Consider the following 19,895-nt stretch of genomic DNA (forward strand, 5'->3'; position numbering starts at 1 on the left):
CCGCCCCGTCCAGACCAGAACCAGACCCGGGGAACCGCCCCCCAAATGCCCTATCCTACTTATACTCTTATGCTTCCTGCCCTCCCTCACCCCCGAATCTCCTGCTGAACAAGTTACGATCAAACGGCCGATTCTGAAGACAGAACAAACCCCCCCCCCCTTCGACCCCGAAAATTACAAGACCACCTGCTTTGACAGCAGTGTCAACCAACCCCAATCCAACTGGCACGAACCACATCCCAACGGCCCCCCTCCATCCACTCACCTCGCCGCAACCCTCAATTGCATCACCGGAAGCCCGCGGCAGCATATCCACACCGACTCGATTACTCATTTTGGGCACAAACCGAAGCCCTTCTTTGCAACGACCTTAGGCATTTAACTTTCGGGAATTTGCATCGATTTTTTTTTTGCCCTTGTCGAGAGATTTCCTTGTATTTCCCACACTCTCTCCACCACCCTCATCCCACACCATACCAGCCCACCATGTGTCGCCAATACTTCATGGTCTATGAATGGTGCCGGTGCGAACAAGACGCCGGCCAACAGCTCTGCTCGGAGCGCAACGAGAACGACTACTGCTCGAACATGGCCATCGACGTGGTCCACATGCACTGCTTCTGCCACGGCCATGCCACCCGCGGCTTCAAGTCGGAGAAGAAGACGCGGAAGTTGGAGCGCAAGATGGAGCGGAAGCGCCTGTCGACGCTCAGCCTAGACGAGAAGAGTCTCCTCGCCCCGCCGAAGAAGAAATGGTATCGCTTCTCGCTCCGGTCGCGGACCTGGTAGCGGCCTTCACTGGGGGGTGCGTGTGGTGAAGATCTTGTTTCATTTTCGCTGGGCGGCTGTCTCAGATCGCATTGCATTCGTTAGGTTTTCTTTTCCTTTGTCTTGGGGGATCAGCACGGCGTTCTGTCTTGGAAAGGCATGGAGTTTTCACTGCTATTATTGGGACGGGAGGGACGCGGCGTTTATTTTCGGGCGGACAGGGTGATTGATTTGATTTGGATTTGGCCCTGCGAGGCTTTCATATGTGGTGTTCAGTGTGGCTCTTATTTGGCTTCTTAGGGCTGGTCTGTCTGTCTATCTATCTGGGTTTCTTATCGATCTGAACCGATCGGAGCGATCGGAGGGATTGGAGGGATTGGAGGAAGGATGGCCATATGGGGGATCCACTTGGGTGTGGGTTATTCAGTCGGAAGGGACGAGAATAGAAATGGAGACTTGAGATTGGAAGCCCAAAGAGTGCAGTAGTTGTAGTAGTAGGAGTACAGGTGTACAGGAGGGAAAGAAAGACCCCTGATCGGTGGACCAGAATGAGGGGAAGGGAAGATCCGCCCGCTCCCTGTTTGGCCTTAAGGCTGCTGCTCCTCCTCCTCCTCCCTTTCCTCGGCTTCTCTCCCCTTCCCCTTCCTAAGGATCTCTCCCATCTCTCCTCTCCTCTCTCCTCGATTCACTTTCTTTCTTGCATTCTCTAGGACACGTCAGACGCTCCTACCCTCAATTCACCACCGCCCATTCACTGCCCCGGAATCCTCCCCGATCCCCGATGCGCCCGACATGGACCCCTCCAAGCGCGATGATCCGGCGTCATTCACGGCTGCATCGACTTCTACTTCAACCCCGTCCGATCCCCCTGCATCCATTGGCTCCGCGTCCTCATCGCAGCATCGCCTGAGCCATCCTTCTATGCATGCGACACCTCTCCCACATCCACTATCGCCGGGACTCGCGACGCCCTCGTTGTTATCGCCCTCCGACCCCCCCGCGCCGCGTGTTGTCGCGAACCCAACGCATCCCGCCCCCCGTCGCATCCCCAGTTCCAGCTCCCTGAGCGACGAGCGTCGCCGGTCCTCGCACTCCCCGAGTCTGAAGAAGCGCTCATCCACCGCCTCGCTGCGTTCCAATCGAGGAGCCTCCACCTCGCCCCGACCCAGCTTGTCCCGACACTCCTCCTCGTCCACGTTCGGAACCTCCCCCACGAGCGCGTCCGCTGCCCATCACAACATGTCGGCCAAGAAGCCTCCCCTTGCTGCGACCACAGAGCTTCCGGCCCCCACCGCCGCGTCCATTGCAGCGGACTATTTCCGAAAGGAGGTGGACTGGCACCAATCCGCCGACCTGCAGTCCCAGACGTTGGTGCTCGTCCACGATGCGTGTTACGGCCATCGGTTCTCGCGCCCCCGGGCCTCCAAAGCCGCGCTCAACTCCATCGTCGAACGCCCGGAGCGCATTCAAGCCGGCGTGCTGGGGATCGCCGCTGCCTACGTCCGTCTCGCCCGCCGACATGCGGGGGGCCGGTTCGCTCCTCACCCGGACTTAGACCCTAATCGTCTGCCTGCCCCCCCCTTTCAGATTCGCAAGACCACGCGGACGCTCCCGCTCAGCTCTCCTGCCGTGACGCATATTCACGGCTCGAAGTGGATGGAGGAGCTGAAGTCCATGTGCGACGCGGCAGAATCGCGACTGGCATTGAATGGTAAGGAGCTGACCCGTCCCCGCAGCGCAGGCAAGGACGGTGCCGCCGCCGCCAATGCCCCTGCCTTTCACGAAGGCGATCTCTACCTGTGCGCGGAATCGTTGAACGCATTTGAGGGAGCGCTGGGCGGAGTCAGTGACGGCGTGGACGCTGTTCTCGGTCCGGGTCCGACGAAGCGCGCATTTGTTTGCATCCGCCCGCCCGGCCACCATTGCTCCTCGGGCCATCCATCGGGGTTCTGTTGGATCAACAATGTCCACGTGGGCATCTCCTACGCGGCCATGAACCAGGGGCTAACCCACGCCGCCATTCTCGATTTCGATCTCCATCACGGAGACGGCTCGCAGGATATTGCCTGGGAGCAAAACCACAAGGCCGTGACCGCACCGCGAAATGCGGCAGCCTATCGGAAGGCCATGGTCGGATATTTCAGCCTGCACGACATCAACTCCTATCCCTGTGAGATGGGCGAGCCGGAGAAGGTGCGCAACGCGAGCGTGTGCATCGATAAGGCCCACGGGCAGTCCATCTGGAACGTTCATCTGGAGCCGTGGAAGTCGGAAACGGACTTCTGGAAGCTGTACGCCGCCAAGTACGCCGTGCTGATCGACAAGGCGCGGGCGTTTCTCCGCATGCACACGGAACGCCTGGCCAGCACGCCCAACGGCCCTCCGCCCAAAGCCGCCATTTTCATCTCGGCTGGGTTCGATGCGAGCGAGTGGGAGGGCGCCGGCATGCAGCGCCACCAGGTGAACGTTCCGACCGAGTTCTACGCCAAGTTCACCGCAGATGTGGTTCGCATGGCCAACGAAGAAGGTCTGGGGACGGATGGGCGCATCATCAGCGTCCTGGAGGGCGGCTACAGCAATCGCGCGCTGACCAGTGGTGTTCTCAGCCACCTGTCCGGACTGGGCGACTGGAACAGCGCGAATGGGGTGGATGAGCCCGTCGACCGCCTGGCCTCTGAGATGACCGATCGCCTCGGCCTATCCGACACTGTACCCATGAGCCATCCCGAGCCTACATACGACAGTCAGTGGTGGTCGCTCGCCTTGCTGGAAGAATTAGAGGCCCTCGTATACCCGCCGGCGGCGCCCGTCAAGCCCCGGGAGAAGGCCGCGCCGACTTACTTCGCACCCACGCAGTCGTTTTCCGCCAAAGTGGTCAATCCGTCGCGCGACCGCAAGTCCACAGGCTCCCACTCCAGCGTGGAACACGAAGCACCACTGCCGCTGCCGCTGCCATCGGTCGGCTGGGCGACTGCCGCACACGAGCTGTCAAAGGTTTTGATCCCAACCCACCGACAGACCGTGAGCTGTCGGCCGGAGGAGCTTAACGCGGAGGCTTCGCGCCTGCGACGAGAGCGCCAGAACGTCACAGCCGTGGACAGTCCGGAGCCCGGGTCGACGGCACCGGAGGAGAGCCGGATGAAGCTCCGCGTGCGAAAGCCCAAGCCCTCGCTGCCAGCGTCGCCCAAAACCGAGACGCCCAAACGCCCGGTGTCCCGGGTCAGTCGAAGGACCACTATCGACGCCGCGCCGGAAGCGTCAGGATCGCCGATGGAGCAGTCGCCTGGAGTGCGCCCGGCGCGCCGGAAGAGCGCGGGGGCTACTTCAGCGGCCAGGTCTACCCCTGAACCTACGGGGCAGACCAAAGAACCGATCCCCCGGCCATCATCGAGTGCCGCAATCACTGTGCGGAAATCTACCTCTCGGTCCAGCACCCCCAAACTCCCGAGTCCGAGCAACGCACCTCCTGTGCCCCAAGTCCCGAGTGCCTTCCTGCCCGCGGAGTCTGCGGGGAAGGCCAATGCACCGGCAGGCGGCGTCGGGGCGCAGGATGACGTGGATACTCTGGCAGCCGGGGTACGAAAACTCCACATTAAACTGAATGTCCCGTCACCTGAAGAGAATGCGGCGCGAGAGCGGGCGAGACGAGCGGCAGAAGAAAGCAAACGCGCAGCCTCCAAGGCAGTGTCCAAGACGGCGAGCCTCCCAAAAAGGCCGGCCAGTCGGGCGTTGCCAGCCTCTTCCAAAGCGGCGGCCCGTTCTGCTTTGGGAGCAGGGGAGGTCAAAGCCCGCAGACCATCCAGCTCGGCGGCGACGCCAGTGACATCGTCGCCTCCGTCGGCCGTGGCAAAGGGGCCCGCTACGGAGAACGGCTGGAAGCAGCCTGGAGAACCACGCGATCCAGCTTCAGCCATGGCCTCTCCGCCGCTGACACCAGCAGATGGACCGAAGGGCGACCGCCCGCAGTCTGCGCTGTATGCCCCGACCACGACCACGCAGGCGCGCGCTGGACTGCCGGTGATGATGTCGAGCGGGCCGATCCCCTTTGCCCGTGCTGCTGCTCCTGGGATGCAGGGCACAGAACACGATGCCCGTCGAGAGCGTCAAGGGCAGAGTGGAGCATGATTTGATTTGTCTGACTGACCTGATTGGTGTTTTGCAACTGGTGCACCCGATGTATTATTCATTCCATTTGGTTCATTCGCCGTGGCCGCGTATTTCCTGTTTGATATACCCCTCGTGTTGGAGTCTTTAGTATGTTCCTATGTCGTTTTTAATGAAGTTCCACTTGTCCGTGTCGCAAATACTTTCCAGCCGTATTCGATGATTCTTTTGAAAACATTTTCCGTCCGGATGACTCGTAGCGGTACAGATATGTTGTTATCTCCGAGTAATCTCCGCATCAGATAAGGGCGGCCGCACCGCCACGCTGAGTCATGGGTTCTCCGCTCCGCCGCCGCCAAGTTGCCAGGCGCTTCCAGCATCCGCCAGAACGAATTACTCAGTCATAACCTCCGCCTCCCCGCCACAGTACACAGTACACAGCACACAGTACACACCACATCACCACATCACCACAATAAAAAGAACCACACCACCGTCACCACCGTCACTCTAGCAACACCACCAACCCAACCATGTCCCCCATATCGCTCACCCTCCCCAACTCCAACAACACCTCCACCTCCACCCCCCAAAAAGACGCCTCGCCCCCGACCGAACCCCCCGAAACCGACCTGGACAGCATCGGCCGCCACTGCGCCCTCCCCTACTGCAACGTACTCGACTTCCTCCCCTTCCGATGCTCCTCCTGCAAAGCGACCTTCTGCCTGGACCACCGCAGCGAAACCGCGCATAAATGTCCGCGGGCAGGGGAATGGGCGCGCGTCCAGCAGCAACAGAATCGCAGCTCGTCGCCACACAGCACCAGCACCAGCGGCAGCGGCAGCGGCAGCGGGGCGACAGAAAAGCCCACAATTTACAACAGCGAGCAGTGCGCGGAGCTATCGTGCAAGACGCTCATCCACACGCTGACGGACCCGGGGGTGCGGTGTCCGGAGTGTAGACGGAGTTATTGTCTCCGGCATCGGCTGAGGGAGGGACATGAGTGTCGGCCTGTCAATGCCAGGAATAATAGCGCCGCCGCAGGGGGTGCAGCAGGGGGGGCCGAGACGCTGAAATCGATGTTCGCGAAGGTGCGCACGTGGGGAAAGGAGAAGAGTACCGCTCTTTCCTCCACCACATCCACATCCACATCCACATCCGGGAGTAAGAAGCCCGCGAGTCGACTAGCGACCGTCAACGCGATGAAGAAGACCGCCAAAGGCGACCCTGGCACCCCTCCCGACCGACGCATCTACCTCTCCGTCGTGGGGACGTCCGAGACCAACATGGCGGATCCCCCGCGGGGGGAGTTCTGGTTCGATGGGCGGTGGAAGGTGGGACGGGTGCTGGACGATGCGGCGCGGCGGCTGCAGGTCGAGAATGTGAATAATCGGGGCGGAGGCGAGGAGGCGCGGTTGCGGGTGTTTCATGTCGAGTCGGGCGAGTTTTTGGGGTTTGGGGATGCGGTGGGCGAGAGGGTCAAGTCCGGGGATACGGTGGTGTTGTTGAGGGGGGCGGGGGTGATTCTTTGATTGGATTTATTTCTTTTCCCTTTTTTTTCTTTCTATCTGATCTGATCATATCATTTTGAGAATGTTGTGGAAGGAGGGGGTGGGTGCATCTAGCGCATAGCGCAGCGAGAATTTTCTAATCTAATAAACAGATAGTTAACTAATCTAAACACTCATCTTCATCTTAATCGCCTTGTGCGGGTTATAGCCCACGACCTCGAAATCCTCCTCCTTCCAGCCATCCACCACGCCCTCGCCACGATCCGCCCTCTTAATCCTCAACTCAGGAAACGCCGTCGGCTCCCTCGTCACCTGCTCCTGCAGGGCCTCCACATGATCAACATAAACATGCGCATCACCGAGGGTATGCACAAACGAGCCGGGCACCATATCCACGGCATGAGCCACCATATGAGTCAACAGGGCATAAGACGCAATATTAAACGGCACGCCGAGCCCCATATCGGCACTCCTCTGATACATCAAGCAATGCAGATGGCCCTTGGCCCCCTTCTCAGGGTACGAGACATAAAACTGGGCAAACATGTGACACGGCGGAAGGGCCATCTTCTTCAAATCGGCGGGATTCCAGGCACTCATGATAATGCGGCGATCGTAGGGATTGGTCTTCAGCTTATGCACGACGTCAGCCAGCTGATCCACCCCCTGACCGGTATAATCGGTGGCGGCATCGACATATTCGGCGCCGAAATGCCGCCACTGGAACCCGTACACGGGGCCGAGATCGCCCTCTGCGCGATGCGACAGGCCCACGCTGTCCAGGTAGGCGCGGGAGCCGTTGCCGTCCCAGATCTTTATGCCGGCGGCCGAGAGGGGCGCGGAGGTGGTGGTGCCGGAGATGAACCAGAGGAGTTCGGCGAGGACGGCGCGCAGGAAGACCCGTTTGGTGGTCAGGAGGGGGAGGACGGGGATGCGGGAGGTGGGGTTGTTGGGGTCCGGCTTCGAGAGGGAGAAGGTTAGTTGCGGGGGCGCGAAGATCGAGCGTGTTCCTGTCCCGGTGCGGTCTGGACGGTGTTCGCCGTTGCTGAGGATCGTGCGGATTAGGTTGAGGTATTGATGTTCTTCGTGGGTGGGGTCATGGGGGTGGTTGTCGTGGTTGTCGTGGTTGGGGGGGAGGGGAGGGTTTCCGCCGAGGGAGACATCGTTGCGGGGGGTTTGGTGTGGATATGGATGTGGATGTGGATGTGGATGTGGATGTGGATATGGATATGGATATGGATATGTGGCGTGTGGTGTGTCCAGGCGGGCTCAGGTTGTATGTAAAGAGGGTGTGGATGGCATGCGAGTGGGATGGATGGATAGGATGGATGGATGGATGATCTTCTCTGGACGCGCTCGCGACGCGCCACGTGGTCACGTGCTATAATTGCTGCTATGCAGTATTCGTATTACAGTACAACACCCGTATCAAATACATTCCAACCATACAGAGACAGATGATGGATCGGTTGAGGTATGCTCATAGCTTCATTATGTCTATCATACTACTCATTTACCAGTCTACTCCCCACTACGTAGCCCTATATACCCCCCCCGGGCATCAAGGATCAACCATCAAATCGACCCCCACGCCCCGCAACGCCTCGATCACCCAATTCGGATAATTCACCTTCTCCCCATACAACTTCCCAAAGAACTCGCGCAGGAAGGCCGGGAACCGGTCCTCCAGGATAGCCTGCCGCGCGGAACCCATTAGCGTCAGCTGGTAATGCACGTTGTGCATCGTCAGACTGTTCTCATTAGCATATAGCACACGTTTAGTAGAAGTCCCAGGTCGGACGACTCACAGATGCGCGCCGACGGTCTCCTTCGCCGTGAGGTGGTGGATGTACGCTCGCGTAATGCCCAGCCCGCCCTGCTCTTTCGAGCGACAGACGGGACAGGTGCAGTCTTCCTGGACGGGGCGGAAGTCCTGTGCGTAGGACCGATGACGCAGGTTGAGAGTGCCCGTGGGCACGACGGCGTTTCCGAATCGCTGGAGGGAGGAGGGGTTAGCATGTTCATCGCAATCAACCATAAGGTACAGTCGACAAAAGACATAACATACGGCGGTTCGAGTCGGCCAGACACAGTCGAACATGTCTGCTCCCAGAGCGACGCCCACGACCAGATCCTCCGGATAACCCTAACGATACCAACCAGTCAGTCAGTCACTCATTCACCACCAACAACCCGGATCATGCAAAACCCACCACACCCATCACATATCTCGGCTTATGGTCCGGAAGTAACCCGGTGCAAGTATCCACCCTAAACCCAACAGTCAGCCCAACCCCCGACACCAACCACCACGGCACAAACAAACATACACTCTACAGAAATCCTCCTTGGCCTCGCCTCCAGACAGCCCTCCAATGGCAATGCCCGGCGTATCTCGCGCGACCATCTCCTCGCAGCACTGTTTCCGTAGCTCCAGATCCAGCCCGCCCTGGATAATGCAGAAGAGGTTCTGCCGCTCGGGGTACTTGTGCGCGTCGATGCAGCGATCCAGCCAGCGGACAGACCGTTCCATGGCCTCGTGGATGCGCGCGTGGTCCGGCGACGTGGTGGCGATGACATCGTCTAGCTGCATGATGATATCCGAGCCGATGGAGTTCTGGAGGGAGATGGAGTGTTCGGGGGTGAGTAGCCTAGACAGACGCAGACAGACAGGCAAAGTCAGACACAGGTAACCAGCGCAGCGGGATGAGGGGGGAACATACATCGGCGTGCCATCATGCGGACTGAGGAATCGCACACCCTCCTCCGTAACAGTAGCCAGTTTCAGAAGGGAAACCATCTGGAATCTACACCCGTCAATCTCGTAGCCCATAAGTCAGAAGTACCGGGAGACGGTGGTGGAGCGGCACTCACCCCCCGCTGTCGGTGAGGATATTCCGATCCCATCCCTGCAGTTTATGCGCGCCGCCGACGGCGTCCAGGACGGCCTGGCCGGGTTTCAGGCCCAGGTGGTAGGTGTTGTTCAGACAGAGCATGCAACCTGTCTGTTTGAGCTGGTCGTATGTCAGGCCCTTGAGGGAGGCCTGTGTCGCAACGGGCATGAAGATGGGGAGGGGGACGGAGCCATGAGGGAGATGGAGGGTGCTGGCGCGGGCTTTGGTTGTCTGGGGTGGGATGGGATAGACAAGTTAGCGGACTATCTCTATATCTGACGGGCATGATCAGGGGAATGCTTACGGAGCACTTTGCGTGCAGGTCAAGAGTCAATGCGGACGGCATTGGTTTGCGCGTGGCCGTCGACATGCTTGCGATTCGAGCCCCGCACGGAGGGGAGGGGCGGCGCGCGAGCAGGCGACCTTGGGCTGGGGAGGTGAGATGCGTGAGATTAACGGGGGAGGTTCCGGGGCTAGCGCGAAAGCATTTCATCCAGACTGGCAGGGGAGAGGCGTTGATGGGCATCCACGAGGCGATTGGAGATGTGATTTCTTGTCTGGTCATCGCCATCAATATCAGCTGGCGTTGGCGTTTGCTTGGTTTGCAATGTTTGCACGGGACCAGGCCCTGTCTGGTTATGGGATTACCATACCGTGTGTTGCCGTGCCATACCGTACGAGAACCGGAGGGTCTTCCCCGCATTCCCCCTCAATGCGGAGTGAAGATGACCTGAGATTCCCCAAACACATAACACATATCTCATGTCTACACACGATGACAGTCCTCGAATGTCTACGGAGGACTCTACTACCTACCTACCTATGTACATCAACCCCCAAACCCAATCATGCGAGTCAATCAATAGTGCCGCGGGAATTTTCAGTCCCGACGGACTGACTGTTAAATGCGCCAATCCCCCAACAACAGATCATCTCTGAATTGGGCCACGGCTGCCGATCAGCCACTAGTTAGTTCCTAGCCCCTGGTCACAGCTTCAACCATAATGGCAATCTCGTGGGTTGCTGAGAAGATGTGGCGAGCTGAGCCAGCCATGCTGTCCCCTCACCCTCACGCTCTGGGTCTCGTGTTCTGTCTGTCTTCGGGCTATTCGGTGGCTATATTGGATCAGCAGATGCCGCCTTGGTGTGTGTGTGTGTTAAGCAAGCTCTTCTCGTCAACCCAGTCGCCCAGAATGAGTGTGGAAAAGACCCCAGGGGCTGAAAGCGCCCCGGATGTCGAAGTCGCTCAGCCTCAGGTGAATAATTTCCCGCTCTTTTTTGTAACGCAGCTGACAATCCAGGAGAGCTATGATTACGACCCCGAACTCATTGCTTGCAACAAAGCTCTGGTCTGGAAGCAGGACTTGCATATTGTGCCTCTCTGCTCGGGTGCCTTCCTGCTGTGCTACCTGGATCGATCCAACATAGGTAGGTGTCTACCTATGTACATGTACAAGCTCCCATTGTACGCGGTGGATGGACTGACGGATCAGGAAATGCCAAAATCCTCAACCAGGATACGGGGAATGATCTCCTTTCGGAAACGCATATGACCTCGTATCAGTACACGTGAGTGGTATCGACTTCTGCTGGCTGCGGGGCTAATCATGTAGTGTAGTGTCGCACTGATGGTTTTCCTGATTGCCTATGCGCTCTTCGAGGTGCCTTCGAACTATCTGCTCAAGAAGCTGAGGCCCAGCGTACGTTATACCTCTCCGCCGCGGTATCGTTACTGATGGTGTAGAGATGGATCGGCTTCCTCATGCTTGCCTGGGGAGCAACCGCCATGGGCCTGGGCGGTTCGCACAGCTTCGCCCAAGTGACCGGCATCCGGTTCCTGCTCGGAGGTATTCGTTTCCTGCTATCTGTCTTGTGTGTACTGACTGTTCCCAGCCACCGAAGCGGGTCTCTTCCCCGGACTGGTCTACTATCTGACGTTCTGGTACCGCAATTCAGAACGCTCCATGCGAGTGGCCCTTATCCTGGCGTCGGCGACTCTAGCCGGGGCTTTTGGCGGCGCCATCGCCTATGGAGTCGGACACATGAACGAGGTGCGCGGCCTCGCTGCCTGGCGATGGCTGTTCATCATTGAGGGCGCTCCGTCCTGCGCCACGGCCTTTCTGGTGTGGTTTTTCCTCCCCGACTATCCCGAGTCTGCATCATGGCTCAGTCCCGAAGAAAAGAATCTCGCAGCCCAGCGACTGCAAATCGAAGGCTCTCAGGGAGCCGCGAAGGCCATGAGCTGGGAGGACGCAAAGGCAGTTTTGACCAACTGGAGGTTATATGCACATTACATAGTTCGTCCCCCCGCAGCACACCCTGGACGCATCACGCAGTTAACGTACCTGTAGGTTTACTTCGGGATCTCAGCCCCGTTCGCCAGCCTGTCGCTCTTCACGCCGTCCCTCGTCAGCGGACTTGGATACTCCAACCTGCGTGCTCAGCTCATGACCGTGCCGCCATGGGCCGCCGCCTATGTAGTCACGACGGCGGTTGCCTGGTCCGCCGATCACTTCAACAGGTATAGCCCCATTTATGGCAGAGAGACGCACAGGGACTAACAAGGCAGCCGTGGTCTCCATTCTGCGGCCTTCGCCCTCATCGGCGCCATGGGCTTCCTCGCATCCGCCGTGCTACCTCCCGACGCATACCTGGTACGTAGGCCCAGCCCTCCCACTCCCAGACCGACCACTCACTTAATATGACTAGCATCGATATGGTTGCCTCATTGTCGCAGCCTGCGGCTCCTTCGCCTGCATCCCCCCCCTGCTCGGGTGGCTCTCCGCCAATATCCGCTCCACGTCGGGGACCGGGCTCGCCATCGCGCTGAATGTCTCGTTCGGGGCGCCCGGACAGATTGTGGGAGTGTGGATCTACAAGTCAGACGAGGAGAAGAAGGGCTACCCGACGGGACACTGGACGAACGCGGGATTGCTTCTGATGGTGACGGTGGGGTGTATCTTGCTGCGAGTGTACTATGGGTGGAGGAACAGGCGGGGGAAGTCGGAGTCGGGAGAGTGGTTTGCGTATTAGCTGGTGAGGTTGTGATGCGGACTTTGTTGGGATGCCATGTCTGGATAAATTCCTCTCCCTTCAAGGTCGACGGACGCAGGGGTGGTTTGTATTGTGTCGAGTCGAGTCGACTGTTCCAAATCGGTTGACGCAAAGATGTTCATTTTGGTTAGCAGTCCCGACAGTCAGCCCAGGCATCAACCAGACCAGGTATTCTTCCTCTCCTTAAACCCTCGAAAACCTCCAGATCAGACTCGACTCAGTGAGAGAAGAAAAAGAGGAAATAGCAGAGAAGATAAGAATAGGAGTAGAGAAAGAACCTTGCCAGAGTAGGATCCCATCCCCGCAGTCATTCAGTCAGCCAGCTAGTCAGTCAGTCAGCCAGCCAGTCAGTCAGTCAGTCAGTCAGTCAGTCAGTCAGTCAGTCAGTCAGTGCTCTGTAGCTGCTAGCCAGCCAGCCAACCAGCCAGCCAGCAGCTCCAAACCACCCATCACACATCAACACCAAACCAACGTAAAAAAAAAGAACAAGAACAAGAACAAGAACAAAGCTAAACGCAACCCACGCAACGAACGAACACGAGCTGCCACGGAGAGGGAGGTCGACGAAGTGAGAATGGGGACAGAGATAGTGACAGGGACAGGGCCAGGGACCAGAAACCTAAGCCAGAAGGGGAAGCGCAAAGGAAATGATGTGTGGGCGAACCATGGATCGGAAGGCGGCGGCGGCGGAACGCACAGGCGAAAAGACCACACACGAACACGTGAGCGTTTAAGGTTATATCGTAAGGCTGGCTGGCTGGATCCAGGGCCGAACATGACAGGATATTTATACTATCCGGCCACCATTATACTACTACTACTATTTATAATACCGGTTACTGTTTATTTGGCTGACAACGGGAGGGACAGAAAAGGGCGATGGAGTTCGTTAGTAGAAGTAGTAACTAGTTGTAATAATAGTCCTTCCTGGAAACAAGCACACGATGATCTCGATCTCGGATAGTACCTAATAAAAATAATAATAGTAAAAAAAAAAAAAAAAAAAAAAAAAAAAAAAAAAAAAAGATGAAGAAGAAGAAAAAAAAAAAGAGCTGGAGAATTGAAGATCCAACCATCAATCAATTCCCAGAAAGAAAGTAAAGTAGGCAAGGCAAACGCTCTCTCAACTCCGGCCCGAAACACGGTATTGGGCTGTGTCTGGTCTGTGTCTGTGACTGGGACTGTATCTGTGTCTGTTTCTGTGTCTGTCTGTGTCTGTGTCTGTCTGTATCTGTGTCTGTGTCTGTGTCTGTGTCCGTGTGTGTGTTGTGTGTGGATTTTTTTCTTTCCCTCCATGCAATCCCAACCCCCTCGGAACCCGCACGCCGTTGGTCCGTTCCGACAGTCGACCACCTTCTTGTCTAACGTTGTCTGTCTGTCTAGTTCATTCCATTCCAGTCCAGCCCATGGGTTTCCCGCGCAATGAGGCACACCAGGCAGTGCACAAGGGTTCTGACGAAAGCTGCTGCAGTGGAGGAAAGCTGACAAATATTAGAGGAAAGAAAAAAAACCCGAAAGCTCAGTCGATGCAGAAAGGACCAGAATTGGTGCGGCTTGAAGATCGGCTCTGTCGTCCTGAAGAAATCGGCCACCGGGCCCACCACCATCGTGGTGGCGGCGGGGAAGGGCGTTTGATGGGAAACGTCGCCTTTGCAAAAGGGACAACACCACCGCTGTGCAGGATCCTCTGCCGACCGCCTGGAGCTGAGACTGGAGCTGAAATTGGAACTCACGCCCCTGCAATCGAGCCGTCCGAATACAACCTGACCTGACCTGGCCACAGGATCGACTGCACAAGGAAACAGACAGCCCAGGACCAATATTTATCCGTCGAACAGCACCCCCCCCCAATCCCCCCTATCCCACCGGCTTGTCCCTGGGCGCATCCGTATCGTCACCACCACATCACAATCTGGGGTCGGGAAAAAAGAAAACGGCAAGAAAAAAGGGGGGCGGGGGGCCAGGCGACTGAGCGAGCGAAAACGAAAACTGTCGGCATCCGAAATGTTGTACATATCTGCGAGACCCGAGGAATCGGCATCAATCCGGATGGCGTGTGGTACACACACAACATGCAGGTAGGGCAAAGAGTTCGGTTCAGAAATCGAAAGAAGAAGCAAGAAGGAGAAAAAAGCAGCAGCAACAGGCACGAGAAATGGCAATAACAAGGGGCAAACAATATTGGCGAATTCTTCCCAGAGAGAACAATAATAAGAATGAAAAAAAGAAGAAGACGACGAAGAGTTATCAAACGGCAGCCAAAACCAGTGCTAGAAATACAGCCTCTCTCTCGCGCGCGTGCGCGCACCGCTCGCCCCCTGGGTCATCACGCCTGGCGGAGGGGAGGCAGCTTTCCCAGGGCTACCTCGGCAGCGTCCTCCTGGGCATTGTTGGTGCCGTCGTAGAAGTATCGCGCGTTGAACTTGAGAGGGTACAGCGAAGTTGGGCTTTGGATGGTGACGGACGTGGACCAGGCCGTGCGACCTCCTGAGATTACGAAGCAATCAACCCGTCAGTAACCGGAGCTCTTTGAAGTTTGGAGGGGCAGAGGGGCAGGGAGGTTTTGGTGGTTTCAAAAGTCGGTGAAGAAGGGAGGTCGACTCCACCTTCAAGTGCCGAGACACACAGTGGGCAACCTGCAAAGGGCTGGGGGATGGCCGTGGGAAACCCTGGCCACAAGGGACGGGCCTGGGGGGGGGGAGGGGGGGGTCTGGGATAGCCAGGAGACGGATGACAGGGCTCTTACCTCGACGATCAGTAAAGAAATTGTAGACGGGAGGGGCGATTTTGGCCTGCGTGCAATACTCTGGGAAAAATCAGGGTTAGTTGGCCGCGAAAAGGGCCGTCGTCACGACTAGGATTGCTGCCGAGTGGGGCATACCATTCAGTTTGTCCTGCCATTTCGAGGCCTGGGGGCTATATGCGGCAGCCATGCTGGACTTCGAGGGGGATGGGAGTCGAGTTGAGTCGAATAGAGCAAATAATGGACGAGATTGGTCTTCTCTTTCACCGAGTCACGGAGGAACAAGGGGCCTGGGGAGGTCCTCGATATCCCACCAAAGTCGCGAGGGAGCAAGCACCCACAATCACACACACACAGACCCGGAAATACTTCACCGGATCGGCCCTAAGTAAGGTAGAGATAGAAAGACACTCGACCGCACAAACGGCAATGGGCTGGTAGAGAGCCCGGGATAGAGATGGGATAGATAGGAGCAGGACTAGGAGTAGGAACAGAAGCAGAGGAAAGGGTGCTTCCTCGGGGCGTGGCTGGCTTGAAATTGAATTGGATTGAATTGAATGGGATGGAATTGAATTGAATTGCGAACTTGTCTGCCGTCTGGACCGAACAGCATCGATGATTCTGGGAAGCGGGGAGTCATATAAACTGTGGGCCATCTCTCCCAATATTCCCAAAATGACACCGTGCAAAGCAGGGCATGACAAACACAGAACCTACTAGTAATCATCAAACCTAACGGAGGCACTTATGCATGGCGCTGGTAGTCTGGTACATGTCATTGTCAGCTCATCTTCCTTCCCTCCCCCCCCGGTCTCCTTCCCCTATCCTCCACTCAAGGGCCCGCCAGTGGCATGGAGAACCTGCGCACCATTCTGAGGCTGCAAGCTGGCCCGGCCCGGCGCACGCCGACTGAGAGGAGTGCCCTTGAAGAAACGCCAGCAGACAGGGAAGGAGACGGCTAGTCCCCACCCCGGTCAGATCTACTGACGGGGAGGCAATAATTTCCAGACAAAGAGGCAACTGTTTCTGTTGTACAAGGGAAAAGTATGGCAGTCAGTGTCAGTGTCCGTCCCCAGCCAGCTCGTCGGACAACTCAGTCGGCCGGTTCTGCCGTCATCGTGGCTCGACTTCTGCTCGCCGACTCCGCAAGCGAAGCGATGTATACACCACTATCCAAGTATGCATCGGGTACTAACAAGCCACTCGCCTCATGGCCGCTCTTCAGGACGGGGGAGCGGTCCCTTCTGGAAGGCCTGGGACGGCGGAGGGGCTGGCCTAGTTGCCCAAAAGCGGAGGAGAAGGCCCCATAGGCAAAACGATGGCGACGAATCGACGCCAAAGTCGGAGGCCTTGGACCAGTTGGGGCCAGTCGGGGGCCCCTCAGGGCCACTCGGGGGGCCACTCAACGCATTGGAAGCGGGCCCAGAGGCCACCGTGCCAGCGCAGCGACAACTGGAGTCCTCCTCACGTCCGTCCGGACCGGGGGGCAATTTAAGCCCATCCATTTCCCCTCAGCCCTAAAACAAAACGTCCCAGACCGGGCCGCTCTGCATGAGCAAGAGCAAATACCATGAGAGTGAGAGAACGTGAGACAGGGGGTGGGGAGGGAGCTGCAGAGTCGAGTGCAGGGTGTGGCCAGAGCTTTCCTGGAGGCTGTCACTATCATCCGGCGCGGTAAACCAAACCTTCAGCAGGGATGGCTTGTGCACCAAGATTCTCTCTGCGGGAGACACAAGTTGCCAGCGAAGAGGGAAGGGGTAGGGAGGTAGACTCGACCCAGGCCATTTCCGCTGGCCAAGGAGCCATGATTCGTTGCTTTCCCTTTGGCACTGTGTTGGGCATACGTGCATCTTTCACTTCATCCGTCTTTCGCGTTCCAACATGCGGCTGCTCGTGAACCAAGCAGAAGAGAAGAGGACAAGGGAGCGGGGAAGGGGAAGGGGAAGGGATTTGGCAGCAGGAGGCTAGCAGCAGACTAGCAGGACTGGAATCTACTACCGACCTGCATGAAGCATGGAGCAGGAAGCAGGAAGCAGGAAGCAAGAAGCAAGAAGCAAGCAAGATTGGGAAGCGCCGACGGGGGGAAGCTGAAGCGCTTTGGTTCTTCGACGCGCCGCCAGTTCGGCCAGAACGAGCCTCGATCTGCCCCGCATTGGCCTCAGGCAAGCTGCATCGGATGAACAAGACACACAGACATACACACATCTCGAACGGAGAAAGCAGATGGGAAACCACAGTCCCAGACAGTCAAGATGCCATGTCCTCTCAACTCCGACCATCCAACCAACCCATCTGGTTCACAAACCAACTGCCCCGGCCCAGACCAGACCAGGGGGTCCCAGTCCCCGTCAGGCCGACAAGGACGAACTATAACGGTAGCCCCTGTTCCCCGTCCAGAACACTTAGCAGCAGGACAGCTGGTGGTGCAATGTGGCTAGTCATTAGGTTCGTCGTGCATGCATCGTCCCAATGTGACATGCGCAAGCGTCCCCTCTCTTCCCCCAGTATACATGTTGATCATAATCAAAAATAGCTCTCACGGTAGATGCCACGATACAAAAGGTGAGGCTGAAACAGCAAGCCAACCAAGAAACTACATACAGCCCCCTCCCCACCCACCCTAGGTACAGTCCCTTCCAGCATAACATGCATTAACCCCCCGGTTCCTGTTACATGCCGGATCGAACTTCCGGCCACCCCTCCTCCTCCCCCTCGATCCCCCCCAAATATAGTACCTGCAAATCACAAAAAAAAAAAAAAAAAAAAAGCACCCAGTATGAGCCAACCAAAAATCGGGACGGAAGCCAGAACCAATCAAAACATCATCATTTGCGGTCGTCACAAGTCGTTAGAGCTAAGTGGTCGCCTAGAGAACCCCCTGTCAGTGGCCTGCGGCTGGCTGGTTCTCCCACGCCCCCCAGGGCCGGCGGCAACACGTCATGCTGCCGTGGTGCTTTCTACCAGCGCGTTTTCCTTCCTCCACAGCCTATCATTTTCACGCGGACCCTCGTCGATGGAACACTTCACCCAGCAGTCGCCTCGGCCCCATGAGCTCGATGCTCTTGGACAGGGTGGTCCGCATCGGATGTATGAACTGGGAATGTCGCTTCGAATGCCATCGGCGCCGGATGCAGTCGTCAATCAGGCACGTCAACCCGGTGGCAACAATCACACTGGACACTAGTCAGCCTCAAACTCAAAAGAAGACAGGCCACCGGCCTAATGCGGGCGAGGTGTTCCTCTTACTCGGCAACGTCAGACATCTTTTCATACACCGACGAGTCGCTGATCCACATCGATGACGGAGGGATCCATCCGCCCTTTTTCTCCTCCTCCATCGCCTCCATCGGCGTCTGGATCTCGGGGACAATATGGGCGATCGTCTTTGACGTGCGCATGTTGACCAGATGGTAGGATACTTCACGCAGGTCCCCCTCTTTCCGGCATTCGCGCCGCCATTGGTATCTTGTGGACCAATACTCAAACTCGTATCGCTTCGCGAGTCCGGCGCCGCGGCGCTTTAGCTCTACGTGAGCATAGTTGGAAAACTCCAGCAAGGTGCTATCGGTTAGCACGGATTGGCGATCTCCGTCGCCCCGGGGGTCTAGATGCCTCTCCTCGAAGGAATCGTCATCATCATCCTCCACCGACTTGTACCCCGAGTCCTGTCGCTGATGCTCCTGGCCGGGCATGGCGCCGTGGCCACTGGAACCCGGCCGCAGGCTAGCCAACACACTACCCCAAGACCGCCGGAAGACAGGGTGTCTATCCAAACTTGATGCCGTGGGTCTCCTTTCCGAGTGACACACCTCCCGCCCAGAGTCTCGGCAGTAACGTCTGAAGGAAAACTTTCTCGAGAAGAGATCGTACATGCGAAGATGGAATAGGGTTAAATCTTGCTGGTAGCCACCCCTCTGCGGGACCATAGTGTCCACGCGGAGGTTCATGTTCCCGTCGAGGGTCGCATCATCGTGTCGGATCAGGAGCCGTCGAGAGGAGGGGAATAATTGCCCGAAAGTCGAAGGGTTGGAGGCGATGACATCGGTCGAGAAGATGTCGAGCTTACGATCGGTTACCTCGTAGCGCGGGGTTTCGGAGAGGTTGTCGTCCGATGGGATGGTGGATGTGTAGGTTGTGATCGAGGCTTTGGGGTCGGTCTCGTCGTAGACGTCCATTGTCGCCCTCTGGAGGGGAATGGGTCGATCGCTGTAGATCGTAGGGGCCGTGCTTTTCGAGCGATCCGAGGCGTCACTGTTAGTGGAACTGGAACTCGAGCCAGTCCGCGATCCATTCTGATATGACGATGCACTGTAAGCCCCCATGGTTGCGCTAATCAGACCGGAAGGGCTGTCAGATAGGTGGTAAGGAGGTAGGAACAGCGGGCGCGCAGGGGTGTTGGCGTATCCTTGGGGTATGTTTCTTTTTTTTTTTCTCGATCGAGGCCGACAGTTGCTTTGATACCCGAAGCTATCCGGCAGTAGGTACTATTGTTTAATCCTAATTAAGGCAAGCTTGGGAGGGTTGATTGCATGGGACAGAGTGGGAGGGGGGTGGGAGTCAGTAACGAGTTAAGCACACTGGATGCGGTAGGGGTAATATAGTAGGATGTATGTATCCCAGGCACAGCCTATCTGGCGCTGGGCAGAGACCGTGGACAGGGTGAGATCCAGTCGGCGCGAGGGAAATGAGGCAAAATAATTCAGGAGCGGGATGAATTGGTCATCTGGCGGGAGGAACAGGCGAGATTGAGCGGATAAGAGAGGGATTAGACTGAGGGTAAACAAGGGTAAATAATGGATGGGAGGTAATAGGAGGGCTGGT

General features: G+C 57.3%; 8 protein-coding genes across 8 annotated transcripts; 3 read left to right on the forward strand and 5 right to left on the reverse strand.

The window, feature by feature from the left end:
• Positions 1-486: 486 nt before the first annotated feature.
• BO70DRAFT_302736 (uncharacterized protein) lies at positions 487-789 on the forward strand (the record flags this gene model as incomplete). Its single annotated transcript, XM_025539762.1, has 1 exon — positions 487-789. One exon carries the CDS (start codon positions 487-489, stop codon positions 787-789), a length of 303 nt encoding a protein of 100 aa, XP_025394361.1.
• Positions 790-5,341: 4,552 nt separating this feature from the next.
• Positions 5,342-6,549, forward strand: BO70DRAFT_366918 (AN1-type zinc finger protein). The gene has a single exon (XM_025544460.1). The coding sequence runs from the start codon at positions 5,406-5,408 to the stop codon at positions 6,402-6,404; it is 999 nt and encodes a 332-aa protein (XP_025394362.1). The 5' UTR covers positions 5,342-5,405; the 3' UTR covers positions 6,405-6,549.
• On the reverse strand, positions 6,549-7,896 carry BO70DRAFT_433530 (thymidylate synthase; the record flags this gene model as incomplete). The annotated part of the gene is made up of 2 exons (XM_025548414.1): positions 6,549-7,465; positions 7,890-7,896. The coding sequence occupies 2 exons, from the start codon at positions 7,894-7,896 to the stop codon at positions 6,549-6,551; spliced, it is 924 nt and encodes a 307-aa protein (XP_025394363.1).
• Positions 7,897-7,899: 3 nt separating this feature from the next.
• Positions 7,900-9,812, reverse strand: BO70DRAFT_366919 (tRNA-ribosyltransferase family protein). The gene is made up of 8 exons (XM_025544461.1): positions 9,582-9,812; positions 9,258-9,508; positions 9,107-9,190; positions 8,714-9,034; positions 8,597-8,654; positions 8,452-8,529; positions 8,192-8,379; positions 7,900-8,134 (listed from the first exon to the last, which is right to left on the reverse strand). The coding sequence occupies exons 1-8, from the start codon at positions 9,801-9,803 to the stop codon at positions 7,945-7,947; spliced, it is 1,392 nt and encodes a 463-aa protein (XP_025394364.1). The 5' UTR covers positions 9,804-9,812; the 3' UTR covers positions 7,900-7,944.
• A 658-nt stretch (positions 9,813-10,470) lies between these two features.
• BO70DRAFT_302768 (putative MFS transporter) lies at positions 10,471-12,310 on the forward strand (the record flags this gene model as incomplete). Its single annotated transcript, XM_025539764.1, has 8 exons — positions 10,471-10,705; positions 10,771-10,846; positions 10,896-10,977; positions 11,022-11,124; positions 11,171-11,574; positions 11,629-11,798; positions 11,847-11,931; positions 11,987-12,310. The coding sequence occupies 8 exons, from the start codon at positions 10,471-10,473 to the stop codon at positions 12,308-12,310; spliced, it is 1,479 nt and encodes a 492-aa protein (XP_025394365.1).
• Positions 12,311-14,536: 2,226 nt separating this feature from the next.
• On the reverse strand, positions 14,537-15,264 carry BO70DRAFT_433533 (double-stranded RNA binding motif domain-containing protein; the record flags this gene model as incomplete). Its single annotated transcript, XM_025548415.1, has 3 exons — positions 14,537-14,818; positions 15,078-15,137; positions 15,213-15,264. The coding sequence occupies 3 exons, from the start codon at positions 15,262-15,264 to the stop codon at positions 14,658-14,660; spliced, it is 273 nt and encodes a 90-aa protein (XP_025394366.1). The 3' UTR covers positions 14,537-14,657.
• Positions 15,265-16,665: 1,401 nt separating this feature from the next.
• On the reverse strand, positions 16,666-17,404 carry BO70DRAFT_192754 (uncharacterized protein). Its single transcript, XM_025538512.1, has one exon. The coding sequence runs from the start codon at positions 17,277-17,279 to the stop codon at positions 16,737-16,739; it is 543 nt and encodes a 180-aa protein (XP_025394367.1). The 5' UTR covers positions 17,280-17,404; the 3' UTR covers positions 16,666-16,736.
• Positions 17,405-17,820: 416 nt separating this feature from the next.
• BO70DRAFT_346893 (uncharacterized protein) lies at positions 17,821-19,895 on the reverse strand. The gene is made up of 2 exons (XM_025541565.1): positions 18,321-19,895; positions 17,821-18,247 (listed from the first exon to the last, which is right to left on the reverse strand). The coding sequence occupies exons 1-2, from the start codon at positions 19,394-19,396 to the stop codon at positions 18,070-18,072; spliced, it is 1,254 nt and encodes a 417-aa protein (XP_025394368.1). The 5' UTR covers positions 19,397-19,895; the 3' UTR covers positions 17,821-18,069.

This window comes from Aspergillus heteromorphus (assembly GCF_003184545.1).
Source record: "Aspergillus heteromorphus CBS 117.55 chromosome Unknown BO70scaffold_56, whole genome shotgun sequence".
Classification (NCBI taxonomy): domain Eukaryota; kingdom Fungi; phylum Ascomycota; class Eurotiomycetes; order Eurotiales; family Aspergillaceae; genus Aspergillus; species Aspergillus heteromorphus.